At 38.6% G+C, this 19876-nt stretch overlaps 1 protein-coding gene across 1 annotated transcript; it reads right to left on the bottom strand.

The window, feature by feature from the left end:
- Positions 1-922: 922 nt before the first annotated feature.
- On the bottom strand, positions 923-14411 carry LOC127214620 (zinc finger protein 844). The gene is made up of 6 exons (XM_051174958.1): positions 14349-14411; positions 4604-4730; positions 4364-4424; positions 3363-3577; positions 2730-2845; positions 923-1559 (listed from the first exon to the last, which is right to left on the bottom strand). The coding sequence occupies exons 1-6, from the start codon at positions 14349-14351 to the stop codon at positions 948-950; spliced, it is 1134 nt and encodes a 377-aa protein (XP_051030915.1). The 5' UTR covers positions 14352-14411; the 3' UTR covers positions 923-947.
- Between the last annotated feature and the right edge of the window lie 5465 nt (positions 14412-19876).

The following is a 19876-nucleotide window of genomic DNA, read 5'->3' as shown; positions in this document are numbered from 1 at the left end:
ACCAAAAGAAACTCCTCCTAGCTTGTTTTGTTGGAATATTTTATCACAGCATTGGGAAAAGTAACAACACAACAACTTTCAGTTATAAAATTGTCTAATAATGTGCATATCACAAACCACCTCTATTGTTGGAAGACTATACTTAAGAATTTTCACGTCGATGTATGCCTCTCTAAAAGAAATGGCAACTCATTCTTTTGGGACATTTCTTATTCTTTTGGTAAGAGTACTGGGGACTGAACTTACATTTTCACATGTGCCCAGCAAGTATTCCACCTAATGAACAACATATCCAGTATTCTTCCTCTTTTTATTACAAGATAGGGCTTAAATTGCTTGGGCAAGTCCTGAATTTGTAATTCTCTTCCATCAGCCACCTAAGTAGCTAGTACTACAGGCTCACACCAAGCCCTTCCAGGACCACTATTAAACATAAATTACTGGTAAACACAATATATTAATAGCCTATATAATATTCATATATGCTTAAGATTTACTTCCAAGTCTTCATAATTTTGACTGTAAAATTTACAAACTTTACTTTCCAAGCTAGTTCCAAACAAACATCTGTTCTTATAAGAACTATGCTTGCTTGCATTACCATGTATTCAAGAGTATGTATGAAAATTAGATGACCTCACATTACATTCATCCTCAAGGTGTTCTACCAGAGATGTTTAAGTTTTCAAATGGAACTGAAAATCTTTTTTGCTTTGTCTTTTGAGACAGGGTTTCTTTGTGCAGCCCTGGCCAGCCTGGAACTTGTGAGCTCTGCCTGCTTCTGCCTCCCCAGCAATGGGATAAAAGGCATTCACCACCATGCCTGGCTGGGAACTGAACGTCTTAGCACGTCTGATAGGTCTTTCTCCTATTGATTAGAAAAACAAAACAAAAACAAAAACCATTAACAACAACAAAACCCCAAAGCTTTCACCACTTGTTTTATACTACCACATTTTCTTCCTAGGAGTATTTTCAAACATTACAAGGAAATTACAACATCTAAAAGTTTTTGTACACTGTTCAGATTCATGGGGCCTTCTCTCCAGCATGAGTTTTTCCATGTCTTTGAAAGGACCGGTGACATCTAAAGGCCTTACCACACTGTTTACATTCATATGGTTTTTCCTGGCTATGAGTTCTTTCATGTCTTTGAAGGGAGCTGTGACATCTGAAAGTTTTGCCACATTGTTTACACTCAAAGGGCTTTTCTCCAGTATGGATTCTTTCATGTACTTGAAGAGAAGGGAAACGCCAGAAGGCTTTACCACAATGTTGACATTCATAAGGTTTTTCCTCAGAATGAGTTCGTTCATGTAATCGAAGGGAACTCTGAACTCTGAAGGCCTTACCACACTGTTTACATTCATACGGTTTTTCTCCAGTATGCGTTCTTTCATGCCTTTGAAGAAAAGAGGGATAAATGAAGGTTTTACCACATACCTTACATTCATAGCGTTTCTCTGCAGAATGAGACCTTTCATGCATTTGAAGTAAATATCGAGAAACAAAGGACTTGCCACACTCCTTACATTCACAGGGATTTCCTTCAGCTTTCTTTATTTCATGTATATTACTAGGGCTGAAAACTTTTCCACGCTGCTTGAGTTCATAGGGTTTCTCATGACTGTGTGATATTTCATGCACTTGAAGACTACTGAGAACTGTGAAGGTTTTACCACATTGTTTACATTCATGTGATTTCTCCCCAGTGTGGATTCTTTCATGTAGCTGAAGGGAACTTGCACAGCCAAGAATTTTACCACATTGCTTACATTCATAAGCTTTTTCTTCAGTATGAGACTTTTCTGGTACTTGAAAATAACTGAATTTTCTGACGGTGTTTTCAAATTGTAGACATGCATAGGGTTTTTCTCTACTACGAGTTAGTTCATGTAACTGAAGGGCACTAGGACAACTGAGACTTTTATCACTCTGTTTACATGGATAGAGTCTTTCTTCACTGTGAGTTCTTTTATGTATGTGAAAATAAATGAGACTTCTAAATGCTTTACTGCAATGTTTACATTCATAGGGTCTTTCAGTGGTGTGAGTTCTTAAATGCCTCTCAAGTAAACAAGGAAAAATGAAGGATTGAACACATTGTTTACATGCATACTTGCGCACATAGTATTTTCCTCCACTATGAATCTTTTCATGTCTTTCCAGGGAAGAGGGATAAAAAAAAGCTTTACTACATATCTTACATTTATAGGGCTTTTCTACAATATGAGATCTTTCATGTATTTGGAAGGTACTCCAATCTCTGAAAATTTTACTACATTGCTTACATTCAAAGAGCTTTTCCTCAGTGTGAGCTCTTTCATGTCTTTGAAGGAAAGGAAGACATAGAAATGATTTATTACATACCTTACATTTATAAGGTTTCTCTACAGTATGATCCCTTGCATGCAATCGAAGGAAACTGTGACTTCTGAAGGCCTTACCACACTGTTTACACTTATAAGGTTTTCCCCAAGTGTGAGTTCTTTTGTGTCTTTGAAGAAAAGGAGAACAAAGAAAGGCTTTACTGCATAACTTACATTTATATGGTTTTTCTCCACTGTGAAATCTTTCGTGTGTCTGAAGTAAATAAGGATAAGTGAAGGACTTACCACACTGTTTACATGCATAAGGTTTTTTCCTAGGATGAGCTATTTTATGTCTTTGGAGGGAACAGTGACTTCTGAAAGCTTTACTACACTGTTTGCAGTCATAACATTTCTCACCATTGTGAATTCTTTCATGTATTCGAAGGTAACTTTGACATTTGAAAGCTTTACCACACTGTTTGCATACATAAGTTTTTTCTGCATTATGAATCCTTTCATGATAGCGAAGAGAACTGGGAGAACAAAGGGTTTTTCCGCATTGTTTACATTCATAAGGGTTTCCTTCAATATGAAAAATTTCATGTAATTGAAGATAATTGTGACATATAAAGGATTTCCCGCATTGTTTACATTCATAGGGTTTCCCTCCAATATGAGTTACTTTGTGTATTTGAAATGAACTTTGATGTCTAGATTTTCCACATTTTTCACACTCATAGAGTCTTTCTCCAGTATGAACTCTTTTATGACTTTGAAGGGAACTAGAAGAACTCAGAGCTTTACCACATTGTATACATCCATAACATTTGTCTTCAGTGTTGGTTCTTCCATCTACAGAAAATGAACAGGGGCAAATGAAGGCCATTGCACATTTCTTATAGGATTTTTCCCCACTGTGACTTTGTTGCTGTATTCCAAATGAACCTAGAAAACAAAAATATTTTTAAAACATTCACTTTCCTAAGGTACCTATGTATCATTATGAGTTCAAGGTTTCCCTCCATTCTTTACATTTATATTGCTTCTTACCATATTTCTGTTCAGATGGTTTATCCCCCAAGTGAGACATGATGTGTTCATTAAAGGATGAATGACAAGTGAAAACTTTTCTACACACACCACATTCAAATGGTTTTATTCCAGTAGAAATGTTTGCATTACTATGGAAATTTCGGATCCAGGTATAGGTTTCTTGAAACTGACCACCTTCTTTATGCTCACTGATTGCATCTACCATGTAATTTCTGTTAAAAAAAAAAAAAAAAAAAAGGTAAAGTATAAACATGTTAGCAATGGCTGCTTCACTAAAGACTCTGCTTACTAACCAGACTTAAACTATTTATAAAATTTAGTGTGAGCTTTTGCCACCTGAATAGTTTCAAACAAAATGGACTGATGATTCTACAATATGCTCCTAAAGAGCTACTATCAAAACAGCTCCCACAGACTGAAGAGATAGCTCATCAATTAAGAGAACTGGCTGTTCTTCCAGAGGTCCTGAGTTCAATTCCCAGCAACCAGATGGTGACTTACAACTGTCTATATAGCTGTAGTCCCATGGGACCCAAAGCCTTCTTTTGGTATGCAGACATAGGTGCAGATAAAACAGTCATATACATGAAATACATAAATAACTCTTTATATATGTGTAGGTGTATTGTCTAAGTATTGTTTCCAACATTTTTTTCAAATATATATACTATAATATGCATTTTGGGGGAAATTTTTCTAATAAGTCAGTTATAAAGTTTTGGCTTTTATTTTCCTTTTTAATTTAAAATTTCATGATTACTTATTTTATGTGCATGGCTGTTTTGTCTGTTATGTATGTCTGTTTACCATACTGGATGCCCAAGAAGTGGAGTAATAGATGATGGTGAGTTTCAGGTAAGTGTGGGGACTAGAATCTGGGTCCTCCATTTCAAACACTGAGCCCTTCCTCCAGCTCCTTTTGCTTTATTTGTAAATTTTCATAACACATCAAGAGTTTTTCCAAGGAAAACTTTCTTCCACTTGTATATGCAAATTACCTTAGATATCTCCAAGAATGTCTGTACTGCTCTTCAATATTCTCATCTTCCCATATGATGCCTAAAATGTAGACCCAGAAAAGACATGTATTATTAGAAATTACATAAAAAGAAATTTCTGGGTTTTATGTACATGGGACCCATGCCTGTTTATTCCATGATTTCTTCCCTTTCGAAATTCCAAATCATAGAAGCAAGGAACACTTGGTTCCTTGACAAAATACATGGTGTCATTCTTACCTAAGGAAGTAAGGTTACTGCAGGTTTCCAACATCACATCTCTGTATAGTTTCTTCTGAGAATGATCTAGCAAAATCCATTCTTCTTGGCTGAACTTTACTGCCACATCCTCAAAGGCCAAAAAATCCTAAGACATCCCAAATATATACAGAAAAGAGCAGATGAGACTAACAGATATAGAGATTTATACTCAATTGATAAGATGTCCATAAAATTTTGTGGTATTTATTCACTCAAACTGAAATTTTAGTGCTAGCCCTGAGACATTAAGAAAGAAGACAGCAACTGAGAGTTGTACATCAGCCAGGACTATACTATGAGACTCTGACTCCATGGGGAGGGGTTGGGGAGATTAAAGAAAAAAGAAACAGCAGAGCAAGAACACTCCTCATTACTGGGCCTGTGAGTTGAATGTGCTTCTAGGTCACCCTATTTTTTTTTTTTTTTTTCTAGTACCTAATAACAGAGTTCTGCCAAATGATGTACAGAAGAGAGCTAACATTAGTAATCAAGATGTTGCTTTTACTTATATATTTCTACATACAAAGTGTGACCTTTTCTGGAATTGGGAAACCTAAGATTGTGGGAAACATCCCACTAACATAAATGGTAACAACACTTCTCTTATTCTAAATGACTTACATAAACACAGCAATTTTCTGAACATTGGCTTTCTGAATGTTCTATATATACATGGGTACCAAGAGAATTAGCCCCTACCCCCAATGATTGGGGCAATGAGTCTACTGAGTTTTTCTGGTAGACAACAGTTCATGCATATTGTCTTTTGGTAAGTGGGGAAATGGAGCCCATTCTGTGTGATTACATCATTTAGAAACCTCAAAAGTAATTTATACCACCCAGAAATTACCCTAGCAAGAATGATTCATGACCCTAACAAAAAATTAACATGAAACAATTAGATGGCATGTGTTTTTACAAAGAATGCAATGTAGTCAGATATGTTGACATGTGCTTACAGTCCCAGCTACTTGCGAGACCAATATATAGAATCATCAAGGAATTCAAAGACAGCCTGTTCTCTTTATCAAGGTTCCCATCTCAGGAGGGAAGGAGGTAGTGAATGATGAGAGGGAGGGGGAAGAGAAGTACCACCAAAATCATATGAAATTTTAAAACCCACTCATTAGTAGTCACCAATAATTAATTTCCAACTTTCTCCTACTCCAAGTATTTAGTAACTGTCAGTCTTCCAAACTGTAACATGATGGCTTGCCTTGCATACACCAAAGACTTTCAAACTACGCTCTAGACACAAAGTGCCAAAAATAAAAGCAAATCTCGACACTTTGGAGATTTAGCAGCACTTTATAAAAATGGCCAGGTTAAAGGAAAAAACAAACTGCAAAATTTACTATTCCACAAGAGAAAATATTCACATATCTGCCCATATATGGACCACATCATAGAACATTTAATCACTTTCCATTAAGAACTCCTTTACCCTCTCAGTTAGGCAACTCCCTCTGTGTGCTTACTGCTTCCTTAAGTATTTCAATAAACTCTTTGTACATGTCTTCAATAATCCTTTTGATTGACTGTTATTGATCTTTCTTATGCTGTTTTGTCAGCATTTTGATGGCTTACAAAGGAACTCTCCTTCGTACCTCTGGTGCTTGTGGTAGTCATCTAAATGTATCTGATTTAGGAGGCTCTCAAACAAGGTCCAAAAGTTTTTAAGTTAAAGACTACTATTGTCCATCACAGGACAAGTTAAGGAAGTACTTTTGGGCCCTTGAAGAAAGATATGCTTCCCATTCACAATTGATGGACACAGGCCAAAGGAATTCTTTGTTGGTATTTTAAGGTGATGCAGGTAGGCTGGGGGCAGACAGTTAACTGTAGTCTACAATTCTAAGGGACTTTATTTCTCTTATTCTGAAAATTGCCTATCTCCACCTGTAAGTCTCCTATGACTCCTCCCACTAACCCAGATATACACGCCTTACACATATTCACCCAGGAGTTTGACATAGAGAACTCAGGAAGCAAGTAAAAGCCATACTCTTACCCTTGGAAAATATTCTTTGTATTGGGTGTGGTGGTTCATACCTTTAATTCCAGTACTAAAGAAGCAGAGCCAGGCCCATCTCTAAATGAGAATCAATATAGCATGTTCCAGGCCAAAACTAAATCATGAGATCCCGTCTCAAAAACCCAATTTATATATCGTTTGTGAGATGGCTAGTAGGGACCTTAGCACAATCTAGACACATGTCTCTTTCCCCATCTGATCCGCCCCAAATCTAACAACTATGATCCTTTTGTCCAAAATTTCCCTCTATCTTCATTAAGGAATTCAAAGGGCTAATTGTAGTCTCTTAACCTAATCTGGCCCATATATTAATAACACTTCTAATATTACTTTTGTAAATATGAGTGTTTGCCTATACTTATATCTGTGCACCATATGCATATGTGGTGGCCATGGAGACCATAACTGGGCACTACATCCTCTTGGACTGGAGTTATAGATGGTTATGAGCCTCCATGTGAGTGCTTGCAATGAAACTAGAGTCTTCTGGAAGAGCAACCAATGCTCCTAACTAATGAGCCATCTCTCCAGTGCCCATTTATATCTTTCTAACCACTTGTTATATGCATACAAAGAGGTTTCATACCTAAACTTTAGCAGACAGATGAGTTGACGAGAGCCAGTCTTAACCCTGATAACAGAGAAGACATGTTCCTTTATAGTACTTGACAGGAAACTCAAATGATTATATCAGAACTCCTACGTGGGAAACAATGGGGGAAAGGACCCTCAGAAATACAGGATCTCTGTATCCTAGAAAAAAAAAATTGATATCAACTCCATTAACAATGAGGAACCATTCAAGAACCCTGCTCTTCTTCATTTTAATACAGGCTGGCTAAAATTATGCATCAATACACTAACCTGGATTCATAAGAACCAAGAGGGAAAAGGCAACCTACCTGTAAATTTTATTAATCTTCTTCAGATATTAGATAAAAATTTCAAAAATCAGAACAATGGCAGTAAACTCTTCTCCTATTTTCTAAAAAGATACCGCCTTCAAGGCTTTATTTAATATTTAAGAAGACTCAAAGTCCAGTAAAGCCAAATCAGGAGATTAAAGGGCTTGTTGTGGTGACTTTCCATTTCCTAACCATTTCAGAACTTAGTTTTGGGACAAGTGAGCCACTCTGATTATCCTTGTAGTTAATCACAGTTTTTCAACTGTGAGAACACAAAATAACCCAGCTATAATAAACCTTCTATGGGACTATCTAAATTACAAACTGGAGGACCATTAGAATCATAACTGCACCGCCTGCACGAGAAAACCATCCTGTATCTAATAATCTCATTCTAGGGTTAAACATGAAAACTGATGATGTCCTTAACTTTGGTCCTGGACAATAAGGGACTTCCTCTTTGAAGACAACCTTGGGTTTACACAGGCTCGCAAGTTTTCCTCGGGACTCTATGTATGAACTTCAGATGATCCAAGATATTGCAAGGGCTGTGACTATCCTACCAACACAGAAGCTATATTCTCCTCCTTGTTATGTTTCTGATTTAACATTCCTGTCCTCAATCTTCCTCCCTAGCATTAATGGCAAACTCAAACCAGCACACTTTAAACCTTTTAACATATATGATAAACATTTTTTCATTCATTCCTTTTGGTTCTACCCAGCTGCCTGATTCTCTTCCTAGGTAGGGACACTGCATCCAACCTCCAGTCCCATTTATGACATCTGAAGGGTCCAGTGATCTTTAAATAACACCAATAACACATATCCTCTCCCTATAAACATCCAGGATTGTCTAGAGCCCCAAACATCCTCCCTTACCTCTACTATATATCCAAGTGCGAGGCATATCTAGTCCCAGATGCTCACTAACAACCACTTCTGTCAAAATAGTCATTAAAGACTCTAATAACTTTCCTCAAAGGCTCAATTGAAACCTAAAACTAAAAAAAAAAAAAAAAAAAAAAAAAAAAAAAAAAAAGAAAAGAAAAAGAAACCTAAAACTGAAATTGAAAACTAAAACCTAAAAGGCTTTAGAGCTTCTTATTGATACATTTATAACCATTATGAAATTATGCCCCTACAACTCTTATGATGGCAGGAAGAGTCAGAAGGATCCTAAAGAAGATCCCGAGACTAAGAGCCATAAATTAAACTGTGATCCCAACCACTCTTACTTACACTGTAAGGAAAAATCACTCCAATACCACCTGGCTTTATAGTTTAGACTGTAAGGAGATTTTCCTCCTATATTCTAATCCACTCATGCTCAGTTCTTATTTGTCTTTGAATGGCAGGACCATTTGACCCAGATATTCAACTATTCACCTGGAGTGTCTTGCCTCAGGGCATATGGGCAGCCCCTACCTCTTTGCCATAACAAAAACTCTTTCTTCCTTGAGGTGTTCATAAAGGAATATCCCCCTTTAGTGCATAGAGGACTTATTAACCTCTAACAGACATATTGTCTCACATTAAAATACTACTATAACTCATCAGAGAGTAGTCTTATATGGACATTAAGATTTCCCCTTCAAAGTTACAAATTCCCATGTGAATGATTTTATAGTCAGTAGGCACAAGGCACCTTCCCAGACCTGACAGATATCCTAACTATGGGGCTTCCAACCAAAGCTTTCCTACCCACAGAAGCTCAAAAACCCTACTCCTATGAGCCCCTTGGAGATTTCTATCTTCTCTTCTAATGAAGCCCAAAGTAAAACATACCCTCACATATCTGTAGCCCCCAACGTCTTTCCTTCCACCTTTCTGGGTTCTATAAGTACACAAGCCCTAATTTCTTATTCCCTTGTTGTCATTTCAGGGAATTTATCCTAAGCCTGTTCCTTCAGGGAGCTTTAAACTATACTACAACTAAGGATATCACCTGCTTTCAATTATGATGCCCATCTTACTCTTTTATCCATTATCTCCTAGCTCCTACACCTACTGTTCTTCATCTTTCCAGTTGCTACTGTCATAATCTTTACCACTCTTTGTAAAAGTCATGCTGTGGTGCCACTTTTAACCATATGACTTTTGTTATAGATACAGATAAAAGGCTGAAAGCATATACCTGATGTCACTAAGTCTTAGAAGACTCTTTTGGGAGACTTACCTAATTCCTGTTTATGGGCTATTTGGGTCATGGATAGCAAGGCCCAGAAGACTTAGCACCAGCTTTCCCAATTCTTGCTTATGGGGTGTGACTGGAGTTATGAGGAGGAAAGCCTTTGTTTAACTTTCTGGTATTATGGAAACCTTCTAGCCATAGGCCATTAAGTTCCAGATGCTATTGTCTGAGAGAGATCCACCATAGCATGCATGTGGGTATCAAGACAATCTTCAGTGCTGGGCCTTGCTTTCCAACTTGAAGCAGGATCTGCAATTTTTGTTACTGCATTATTCCAGGCCAGCTTTGAGTGGATTCTTCTGTCTCGACCACATCTGGTTTTTATGTGGTTCCCAGGGATTAGTACTCAGATCTTCAGGCTTATGCAGCACATGATTTAATCAACTGAGCTATCTCACATCTTCAAAACAGATTATTCTGACTCAAAGGCATACTCTTTAGGTTGTCTGAGTCTGATTCCCAATTGTTAAAACTTTGTACTCTACAAAATGTTTTACTGTTTTGGAGTATTTTAAATAATTCATTATCTTGTGATTTTAATTTGCTTTCTGGCCACTTTTATCAGTCCCATAACTATAATCATATGTAGCATGGTTAATTCTGATTTTAGGAAGGATTAACCTTTGATGTATAAAGTACTGTAACTGTTATTTGTGACTAACAGTTTCATTTGGTGTTATTATTACATCAGGTTTTGGTTTGGGAAAGTAAATGTTTAGTCACCAGGATGGTACATTTTAAGAGCCAATCTGACACAATCTAATCACATCATAAGATTCTCAATGAGGGGGATATCTTGATCAGATTGGCCTTTGGGAATGAATGTGGAGAACTGCCTTGATTATATTAACTGAGGCAGAAAGATCCATACATAGTAAGTGGCACCATCTCCTAGGCAGAAGATTCTGGACTACATAAATGGAGGAAGAGGGACTGAATACAAGTAAGCATGCATATATTCACTCTCCTGCTGCTCTTTAGTATGGATGTGACTGCTTCAAGATCCTGCCTTGCTTTCTCCTCAATGAACTGTAACCTGGAATTATTAGCAGAATAAACCTTTTATTCCCTAAAGTTGTTTTTACCAGCATAATTTACCACAGCATTAGAAAGGAAACTAAGAATTTAGTACCAATTCTGATAGTTTCCAAAACTCTTAAATTCAGTCAACTTTTCCCTTAGATGAGTTACAATTAAAACAGACTGCCCATTTAGCGTCAGTTACATTATCTAAGACTCCTAGGTTAGCATGTTAAGGAAAAAAGAAATCTAGGTACAGTGGCACACACCTTCAATCCCAGCACTTGGCAAGCAGAGGCAGGCAAATCTCAGTTGAAGCCAACCTTGGCCTATAGAGATTCTGTTGCAAATACCACTCACTGACCCCTCCCCACACAGAAATAGGAGTATCTATGTCCCCTACTGAAGAAATCATGAGAAATTACCATGAGTTAGATCTCATATTTTAAAACACTTCAAGGTGAATAGCCAAAATTAAATATCAAACCAGCTGGAAGACCAATTGACAGTTTTTCTCTAAACCTCTCCTGTTTCATTTATTTCTAGATCCTCTTACTTTCCCTTGAAAATGACAAGTGTCTCTATTTTAGCTAACTGGACAGGGTTTCTCTTTGTAGCCTTGGCTGCCTTACTACTTGGGCTATAGACCAATCTGGCCTCAAGTGCTAGGATTCTGTGAACTGTGTTTTAGATCAAATTTACATGCTGATAATAAGAGTAGCTGTCTCTGAGGATAGTTTCTCCTACCATAATGATAATATAGCTTGTACTGGACACTTATGGTAATGAAAGGGAGCTCAAGACACTAAGTGATCAACCTTACTGTGTCCTTCTGACTGAGCCAATAAAGTTCCTTCCAAGATATAGTTTGAGGTATTTCTATAACCTTATTACAAATCCCTAGACCAGAGAGAGGTGCCTCAGCTGTTAAGAGTTCAATTCCCAGCACCTACAAGATAGCTCACAACTGTCTATAACTCCAGCTCCAAGGAATCCAGACATACATGCAGATAAAACAACTAAAAAAAAAAAATCATAAAAAGGAAAGCTAATACAAATTCTGGGGTAGTCACCCTGACACTTTTACCCTGTAAAGAAAGAGAACAAATGCCCCCTACTTTTCGCACCTTTAAGAGTAGACACTGAGAATTCCTAAAGTAAAGACAGCACACTGGAAAACCTGGATTAATTAAATCAAAGTTTTAAGTAACACACAGTATAGGAGAAGTCTTAAGAGAAATCTAAATATTTCAAAACAATTTAAAGTATATCTTAGGAAAATATGTACCACAATGCACAAGCCATGTTTGGGAGAAATAAATCAATAAATACATATACTACAAATGAAGACAAATGAAAAATAAATCATTTAGTCTTCCATAATAGGAAGTTAGAGGAAGAATAAATCAAGCAAAAAACAAAACAAAACAAAAAACATAGCAATTAGAGAATAAAAAAGTATGAATAGAAAATCAAGAGATAACCAATAACTCCAAAACCTAACTCTTCAAAAATACTGATAGAATTGATAAGCTTACAGCCACATTTTTAAAAGTTAATGAATAAATTATAAAGGGCCATCTATGGCCATACCACCCTGAACAAACCTGATCTCACCTGATCTTGGAACCTAAGCAGGATCAGGCCTGGTCAGTACCTGGATGAGAGAATTAAATAGGGCCATCATTAGCATGAAGATTAAAAGAACCATAAAGGCATCCTATGAACAACTCCAGACTACATATTCAGTAACTTAGAAGAAATGAACAAATTCTCTGAAATAAACAATCCATCAAAAGGCAAACAAAGAGAGATGGCTAGAATAAGTAGGCCTACATGTGTCAAAGAAATGAAATCACTAACTCTAAATACAAGGACAGATTAAGCCTCAAATTATTTTAATCACCAACTTTTCCATACAATTAAGACAGGGAATTAATTCTATAAAACTTCCCCTGAAAAGGCAAACACATTGTAGTTTAAACTTTAAGTTCAACAGTACCATAACACTAAAACACAAAAGAAAAAAACAAAGCAATACCAAACCAAATAAACCTAAGAATGACCAATACAAAAACTTTCAACATTAGCAACCTGAATTTTCAAGTGAACTTTTGAAATTATTAAAAGATAGTCTTGGAAACTATCAGGATTGGTTGTGTATGCCTGTAACACCAGCATTTGGCTGGCTGAAGAAAATGAACTGCCAAGAGTTTGAAGCCAACCTAGTCTGCAGAGTAAAAGTCTGTCTGGAAATAATGTATATACCAAAACCATGCTGGAATCCATGCAGACAGATGCAGATGCAGAAAGTCAATTCAAACCTTTAAACTCAGATGGCAAACAAAGCTCCATAGTAAAACAAATGCCTAGCATTATGCAAATAGATGTTTTAATTCCCATCAACACAAAAAAGGAAAAAAATTTAAAAATGTAGTTCATCAAACAGACAAGTAGTAAAAACCATGTCATCATACTAGTAATTGCAAAGAAAAACCAAAACAAAATGAAAACCACTGCCAGAAAAGGGACTAGAGACTGTTAAGAGTACGAAATTAAAACCACCACACAGTTTATACAGCAAAGATAAAGTGAGACTTGGTATAGTAATGTAACTAATCCTATAGACACAAATTACACATTTCTATTGAAAAAATAATCAAACTATTTAATAAGTGAAAGGATCTGCATAACCTTCAAAAGGAAGCCTCAAAATTATGAGTTATCATTTCAGTCTACAGATTCATCACACCCCAATACAAATTCTCAGAATATATATGTCGAAAATAACAAAGTTGATCTAAACATTATAAGGCTAGAGATACTGAGAATAATCAACACAAAGGACGGAAGCTATAGCAGAGCTAGTAGTGTGCTTAACTACCATGAAGCCCTTAGGTTCCTTTTCCAGAAGCACACAAAACAACAAAAGGCATATAGACACACACCCTTAATCCAAGCACTGCAGAGGTGGGTTTATGTAGCAAGATCAGAAGCTCAAGGTCATCCTCAGCTAAGATAATAAAGTTTGAGGCCAGCCTAGAATACATGAGATCCTGTCTCAAAAGAGAAAGAAAAAGTAAACACAATACTGAAATATAAACAGTACACTATCTAACTTTAAGAATTCCAATAAAACTACAATAATCAAATTATCACAGTATTTCACAAATAATAAATAAGCAGAATAAAAAAGCCAGAAGCAAACCCACAAAAACAGTAACTGGTTTAACAAAGAGTAAAGCAAACACGCTATCAACAAAAAATTGGACAGACTTTACAGCTTTCACAAAACTAATTCAAAAGCAGATCCTAAACCTGAAAAGGAAATGCAAGCACCAGAATGTAAGTCAACAGAAAATAGACCTCCTTTAGCAACAAATGTGACACCACCTACTCAGAGGGTGAAGCCTCTCTGCCGAGGGGCGGAGCTGCCCAGAGGCTGCAGTCCGGGGCCTAGGTTGCCTCTCACCACGTAGCCCCGCCTCAATCCCGAGGAGGCCCTGCCACGCAGGCTCCCACGGTTCAGCCCCTGCTCCTCCCGCCTAGGGACAGTGGTCCCTTGCTCACCATGGCGTGGCTTCCGGGCTCGCCCACTCTCTCCCCACAGTTCCCGGTACCGGCGCTCACAGCGCAGCCCACTCACACCTCCCTCAGCCACCGAGTGCCCCACAGAGGCTGGAAAAAAAACCGCCCATCACCGCCTGCCGGAGATCATGATTGGAAGGCCTGCTTAAATACCCTGGATTGGCTAGCGAGGCCTGAGTGACAAGAGCTGCTCCCTTAGGGAGGAAACAGCTTAAAGGACAGAGCCTGGGCAGCTGAACAAGGTTTGCATTAAAGTGGAACTTGTTTCTGCCTCTCAGGGCTGACTTTTTGCAGTCAGTAGGCACTTCTTGCTCTTCCTCCTGGTCACAGAGTCGCTAGTGCTAGCATAACACATTACACAAAGCCCAACGAGTGATACCTCACAACAGGAAGGGTGTCCAGTGCACCCGAAGTTAAATTAGAAAAGGCCTGGAAAGTCCTCCACTGACCAGCAATTTCTGTAAGACACCCCAAAGATTGCTCATACCTTCTCTTTCAGACTCCACATTTTTAGCCAGAAAAATAGTAACATGTACCAAGCCTTCATCCTAGTAAGACATAGCATTAGGAGAATCAGCAGTTCAAGGCTAGGCTGGCTTACATGTAACTGTCAATAAATGACAGCTTCCAAGAGAAAAAATATGAATGAAAAAAAATGGAGTTTAGGAAAAAATAGAGATTAAACCAACAATCCCTGAAATGGGTAATCCAAAAACGAAAACAAAAACAAACAAAAAACAATACCCTCAAAAACTGAAACATCCGGGGGAAAAAAGCCACTAATACCAAAAGTTGAGTTTTTCAACAAGAATTTTTATATTTTGTGTGTGCGCAGAGTATCGTTTCCCCTGGAGCTCCAGTTGCAGGCTGCTGTGAGCTGCCAGATGTGAGTGCCAAGAAGCAAACACCCTGGCATATGCAAGAATGGCCAGGGCACTGAACCTCTCAGTTAATCAAGCCTAAAGTTGTTGATTACCTGTCAGGTAAATGGCTGGTGTGCCTATTTAACATATCAAAGTGAACCTGGCCACTAGGTTCTCCCATCTGTTACAGGATCTTCCTGGCTTCCATACCCTTCCCCCTACCCTAAACTGTTCTAGCCCAGGGCCTTGGCAGACTTCCATTTGAAATGAGAAATGTTGGGTACAGTAGCACATATCTATACTCTGTTCTTAAATGTCAGAGGCTGAGCCATAAGGATCAAAAGTTCCAGGCCAACCTGAGCTACAGAGTGAGACCCTATCTCAAAGAAGCAAAAACATAAAAAGGAATTGTTAAGGGTATAGATAGCAGTAATGACTGTTAGGTGCACAAAGCTCTTTTTTTCCACCCAGAAAACTGATAGTGTAGGGTGTTAATGACCTGGTGTCCTCACCAAAAATGCCTATCCCACACCCTCCCTCCCTAGGCCTTTTTTCTTTGGCTCCTGGTTAATAGGGAAGATGTCACATGTACTTTATGGCCTGCTGACCTCTATACTATTTCAGAGACCACACCAGATCCTAGGCCTTTTAGCTACAGAACCCATCTTCATGGTCACATGTACTTTTGTAAAGGAGTTTCTAAGTAGCCACATGTTAAACTTTATTATTTCATGGAAACCTGGAAATGATTGTTGCCTGGAATTGTTTTCCCAAATTCTAGTATGTTGGATATTCTATCATTATTCTATTATATAACCCCCTGGCATCAGACTTCTCCCAAGTTTGAACCAGTTTGACAAAATCAATCTGAACTGACTTTTCATTCTCACCTCTTTGAAGTTTGCTTCCCTTCCTACTGTGACACTTGCAAAGACACCCTCAAATGGTAGCATGACATTATAAATGTACTTAACTTACATCCTTAAAATGTTGAAATAGCAAATTTAGGTACGCATGCTTTACCACAGAATGCTTCAAAACTAAAAACAAACCCCCCAAAAAAAAAAAAAAAAAAAAAAATCCATAGAGATGCAACTGTCTCATACCTTCTCTTTCAGACTCCACATTTTTAGCCAGAAAAATAGTAACATGTACCAAGCCTTCATCCTAGTAGGACAGAGCACCAGATCAATAAGTAAGAACAAACTAAAAAGTCTAGTAACAGAACAAAACATAACAGAGCTGCACAAGAATGGCAATAGCAAGTAGTAACTGGGCTCCTTGAAAGGGGGTAGGGATAGAAAAAGATCTGAACGATGTTGCAAAATTTTTCAAATTAAATTAAAAGTATAAACCCCAGTGATCCCTCCATCATCAGTTCACCTTAAAGCAGAGGAAAAGAAAACTTTAAAGAAAGGAGGAAAAAAAATGAAGGCACCTACTGCAGAGACAAGATGCAATTATAAACATACTCATAAAAATTTTGGGCTAGAGAGCTGGCTCAGAAGTTAAGAGCACTTGCTGCTCTTGCAAAGGACAACAGTTGAGTTGTCAGCACTCACATAGAAGGTGACAACCATCTATAAGTTCAGGTCTAGGTGATCCAGTGCCCTCTTCTTGCCCCCTCAGTCACAATGTATATACATGCATGGAGGCAAAATACTCATATGCATACCTATGTTGCAGGATATTTTGATTGCACTTTGATACTCCTGAGACTAGCAATAAAATTTAACTTGAATCAGAGGGCAGAGCTAGATACTGGGGGGGGGGGGCGGGCAGAATTAGCCTTAGAAGTTTTGGAGGACCCAGGACATAGAGACAGGAAGTAATAGGGATGAGGTTAAAAGAGAAAGGGAGGTTACTGGTCAATTCTCTGTCACCTCTCTGATCAATTAGGTTTTTACCCCAATATCTGACTTCTGAATTTTATTTAATCATAGAATATAAGTAATCACTTCACACTTAAATTAATCTAAAAATAAATACAAACCAGAAGACAGTGAAAGAACAAGTATGTCAACTGAGAATTCAACTCCCAATGAAGAATAAGTCAAGATTTTATCCAGATAAAGGATTCTCTAAAGAGATTAGAACTAACAGAATGAAGATATATGTGTGTATAGAAGGAATTTATTAGAATGGCTTATAGGCTGTAACCAATCTGGCTAGTCCAACAATAGCTGTCTCTCAAAGAAAAGGCCAAGAATCTGGTAGGTAGTTATTTAGTGCATAAGGCTGGATGTCTCAGCTGGTCTTTAATATACATTGAAATCCCAGAATGATTGGAAGTAACACTTTCTATATCCCTGATAGTAGGCATTATTTAAGAACATATCACATGTCTGAATATAGTAACACATACCCTTAATCCCAGCACTCAGGAAGAGGCAAATGGATCTTTCTGAGTTCAAGGTTATCCTAGTCTACACAGCAGGTTCCAGGACAGTCTGAGAGTAAAAGCCTATTTCCCCCAACACCCCCCAAAAAAGTTACACACATCACAGTTTCTATTCAACTATCTGAAAACTCAAATGCTATTTATAGCTTAACTGAAAATCTTCAAATAAAGTTAAGAACAAACACCAGTGGAGCCCAGAGTGGTTTTGCATGCATTTAACCCCAGCAAAGGCAAGTGAATCTCTGTAAATTCCACCCTCTCTCTAAACAAGCATGGTTGTATTGATAGCACTAAGCAGACTGATAATAGGTAGAATGTAGATCCAGGAAGAGATAGGTGAGGGGGATGGATATGGTCAAAATATAATGTATGAACTCCTCAAAGAATAAAAATACTTACAAAAAAAATTTAAAACAGGACAAATATTCCAGATCATTCCTGAGAAGTTTCCACTATCAAGGTAAACCACCTTCTCAGCATCCACTGATGAACTATTTCACTGTCTAGAGATAGAGCTGTGCTCCACATTTAGAAAACCCATAAAGTAACACCGCAGAGTACCAAATATCTACTCCCCAAGGCCTTGACAACACTCTTAAAATTCAGAGGCACAGAAATTGATTTAAAAAAACAATACACGAAAAGTGACTTTTTCCAGTAGTTGTGAAAGCCCGGGGAAGCCTGCCCGCTTCCCTTTGTGGGCAAGCTACAAAGAAAATAAGTTTGAATAGGAAAAATTCTTCGCAAAGAATTCCCCACTGCAAAGCACACATACTCTACACAAATGTAGAAAACCTGTTATTCTGCGGAGAAGCCACTTGTTCCCCATATCAAATAGGACACTAACTTTTGTAAGTTCACACCAAACCTATTAACACTGAAGCCAAAGCAATTCTCACTGGGAAATACAAGTTTGTAGAGCTAGGGCTGCCACCCTCTTTATCTTTTGTGCAGGGCCCGACACAGGAGGTAACTGCACAAAGGGCAGAGAGCATGGCCATCGTTTTCTCCATGCTCTGCCACAGAAAGGTCTGAAAACACAATCCTATTCTTTACTAAGCCTAGGACAGTCAGATTTCCTCAAGTTGAGGCTAGGACAAGTGGCCGACCTGGCCAGGAACAGAGACAAGAGACCGCTTGTACTGGGAACGGATGGGGACAGCGTCTTTCTTCTAAGAAAGGGGGCATTGGGAGCTCTTTTTAACTCTTGCCTTTCAGAAGGGATCCCCAGGGACAGGAAGAGACTCGAGGGGAAGGAGACCAGAGATGACAGGGGGAGACCAACTGGACAGTCAGAAGATGGAGCTTCAGGGTAGTATTCGAATCGCAGTGTCCCCAAGCCAAAGATCCTGTCGCCTCCTTCAGTCCTCCGATCACACAAACCGCCCCCCACAAACAGAGCCCTTCACTCCCCAACCCCCACCCCTTGGAACTGGCGCAAAGCGGCCTATTCACTCCTCGCAGGGCCAGAGCCATGGCCTTCCTGCTACTCACCGAGTGCTCACAGCCTCCTCCATTCCGCAGCTCTACACAGGCCTGCCTCTGAAAGCCACTGCAAAAGGGCAGATAGACCTGCGCGGGGCGGAGACCAGAAGAGCAAGGTAAAGTCAGGCGTGGGAGGATCTTCCGGAGCCTGAGCTTTACCAATGGCTGTCCATCCGAATCCAGGGCGGGTTTCAGGTCTCTTGGGAACTTAAAGGCTCCGGACAGCTAGCTGCTAGGAGGCCCAAGAGGCAAACTTGGCCAGTTTCAATCTGATTCCTCCCCCAGCCAGTGCACGCCCACAACCTTACTCTTGTGCACAGTGGTTGACCTTAAATCCTCAGAAAACAGCTTCAACCTTCCAAGTAATTACAGGCCTGACACCCTTCCTGGCTCAGGTGGGGTGAAAATAAAGGTGGCTTCATTTTCAACTTTAATTAATCACTAGAATGGAGGGATAAGAATCACAGCTATATATAAGTATAGTAGAAAATCACTATCTCTATGAGCCTGGGTTTCCCCATCTGTAAAATAAGGACAGAACTGTACCCTAATCCTTTGATGTGGTTATAACAGACTCAAAATAATAAAAGAAAACAATGTTTTTCATAGTGGGCAGACTGCATTTTAAGGCATAAGACCTGCATTTGATGGATGCTGCCTTCTGTTACTGGAGTTAGGACCGGAGCCTGCGTTCTGACTACCCTAATGAAACAGTTTCTGCCACTCAGTGTACTACAAAACAAGAATTAAATTAATAGTGA

Source organism: Phodopus roborovskii, unplaced genomic scaffold (assembly GCF_943737965.1).
Source record: "Phodopus roborovskii unplaced genomic scaffold, PHOROB, whole genome shotgun sequence".
In the NCBI taxonomy this organism is placed as follows: domain Eukaryota; kingdom Metazoa; phylum Chordata; class Mammalia; order Rodentia; family Cricetidae; genus Phodopus; species Phodopus roborovskii.
This window is presented reverse-complemented; position numbering and strand designations above follow the sequence as displayed.